The sequence below is a fragment of the Olea europaea genome, unplaced genomic scaffold (genome assembly GCF_002742605.1).
Source record: "Olea europaea var. sylvestris unplaced genomic scaffold, O_europaea_v1 scaffold3190, whole genome shotgun sequence".
NCBI lineage: Eukaryota > Viridiplantae > Streptophyta > Magnoliopsida > Lamiales > Oleaceae > Olea > Olea europaea.
The window spans coordinates 1-2,246 of NW_019250726.1; the positions used below are offsets into that span (position 1 = coordinate 1).

The following is a 2,246-nucleotide window of genomic DNA, read 5'->3' on the forward strand; positions in this document are numbered from 1 at the left end:
AGGATGCACAGAGTCTTCGCACAGTATCTTGGCTCTCTGTCGCGTTACAATTTGTTATGTTATCTTATGTCCCCATAAGGCTACTGAAAATAATAATTGAACCTAAAAAATAATATATTGGATGTTAAAATATCATTTAAGTTAAATCAATCCATTTCTTGTCCAATGCAATACAATTTAGTCGCTTTTGTTATTTTTTTCTTGCCAATACGAGGACTCTGGATTTAGAATTCTTAAATCCTTTTGGCAAAATTACTAATTCAGAATTTGGACGGATATTTCGTTACGACGGATGCTTTCAGTCTCACAAAGAATTTGGAAATAAAAAAAAAAAAAATGAGTTTTTAGAAAATTGGGATCAAATAGGGGACTTAAAATTCGGGAAAGATTTAATTTATCAATTTATATTTATATCTTCAATAGCCATAACGCCTATAAACATTATGCGTGTATAGAATAAAATATATTTTTGATAGAATTCATCCAAGTTTCTGGTAATTAATTTCCTGTTTGGTGTAGTTAAAAAATTAATGAAAATTGATGAAAATTGTAAATTCTAAAAAATATATAGTTAAAATTAATAGCTAACTTTTACTTATGTTTTTATCAACTTTTTAAACCACACCGTATAGAAATTATTCCCTTATTTAAATCAATAATCCATAAAAGACTCAATTGATTTCTATTTATAGGTACCTGGCTAGAAACTGGAGTAACCATAAAGACAGTTGAATTGAATAACCACTTTATCTTACTATCCAAGTGAATGTAAGAAAAATGGGTTCCGATTCCGAAACTATCAAGCTTCCCACCATAGATTTCTCCGAGGTCAAACAAGGTACTCAGACGTGGGACTTGGTGAAAAATCAAGTCCGCCGGGCCCTAGAAGAATACGGTTGTTTTGAGGCTTTATTTGATAAAATTCCAAAAGGAACTCGTAAAGCAACACTTGATGCATTAAAAGAGCTTTTCGATCTCCCTTTACAAATTAAGCTCAAAAACAGATCGAACAAGCCCTACCATGGGTATGTTGGACAACATGCCTTTGTGCCACTCTATGAGAGCTTGGGTATCGGTAATGCACTTGCCCTTGGAAAGATCGAAAACTTCGCTAATCTTATGTGGCCAAACGGAAACCCTACTTTTAGGTAAGTTTAAATTCTTTGATATTATAGTCGAGATCACTTGCATTAGTACTCTTATGTCGCGGATCCAACCTTGAGGTTGAACACGGGCTACAATATAAATATAAATGAATTTATCTTTAAAAAATAATAATAATGATAATAATAAACTAAGAAAAATTAGACATTTTCAGGATCCAGGCATTGGCTATAGCACGGTCGAGCCCGTGCCTGAATCCCCAGTGCTTACGATACTAATTGACTGATGTGTATTGGCAGTGAGGCCGTACAGTCCTTCTCGGAACAATTATCAGAATTAGATCAAATAGTTAGAAGGATGACTATTGAGAGCTTGGGAGTAGAAAAATACATGGATGAGCACATGGAATCGACAGATTACCTTGTTCGAATGCAGAAGTACGATGGACCTCAAAGCAATGAGACGAAGCTTGGATTGACTTCCCACACTGATAAGAACATTGTAACCATATTGTATCAAAGTGAAGTAACTGGATTGGAAGTCTTAACGAAAGATGGAAAGTGGATTACTGTTGAACCCTCGCTTGACTCTTTCATTGTCATGATTGGAGATTCTTTCCTTGTAAGTACATCCTAACTTCTCGTTTTATTAATAATTTTTATTTTCATGATTTAGTTAAGATAAATCCTTTTAAACGAATAAGGATGGATGATTTATAAGAATAATTGGAAGTCATCCTTTTCCTTTCATTAATGTAACAAATCTTCCGACAAACTTTTTTTAGTATAATGCATTCTCATCCTCTCAATTATGTAGCAAAATTCGTTGTTCCATCCATTTAGTTGAATTTGCCATCCTCTTAAGTGAATAAAAATAAAATTAACTCACAAAGCAACAAAAAAAGGAACGGAAATTGCAGAGGCAGTCCAATGACATTTCAATGATTTTGTTGTTTTCTCTTTTTTTATTCAAAGAGAGGGTATATCCATCATTTCACGTGGCATTTAGTGGTGTAAATGGATGGAATGAGTGATAGTTTTGTTGTAAATTAAAATTTTGAGATGTCTAGTGCTAAAAAAATGTTAAGAGTAAATTAACATGGATAGCAGGCCGGTCCTGTGATTGTCGGGGCCCGAGGCGAA

At 33.7% G+C, this 2,246-nt stretch overlaps 1 protein-coding gene across 1 annotated transcript; it reads left to right on the plus strand.

Moving 5' to 3' along the window:
- Nucleotides 1–703: 703 nt before the first annotated feature.
- On the plus strand, nt 704–2,076 carry LOC111385518 (probable 2-oxoglutarate-dependent dioxygenase AOP1.2). Its single transcript, XM_023009914.1, has 2 exons — nt 704–1,148; nt 1,404–2,076. Exons 1-2 carry the CDS (start codon nt 778–780, stop codon nt 1,738–1,740), a joined length of 708 nt encoding a protein of 235 aa, XP_022865682.1. The 5' UTR covers nt 704–777; the 3' UTR covers nt 1,741–2,076.
- Nucleotides 2,077–2,246: the final 170 nt, after the last annotated feature.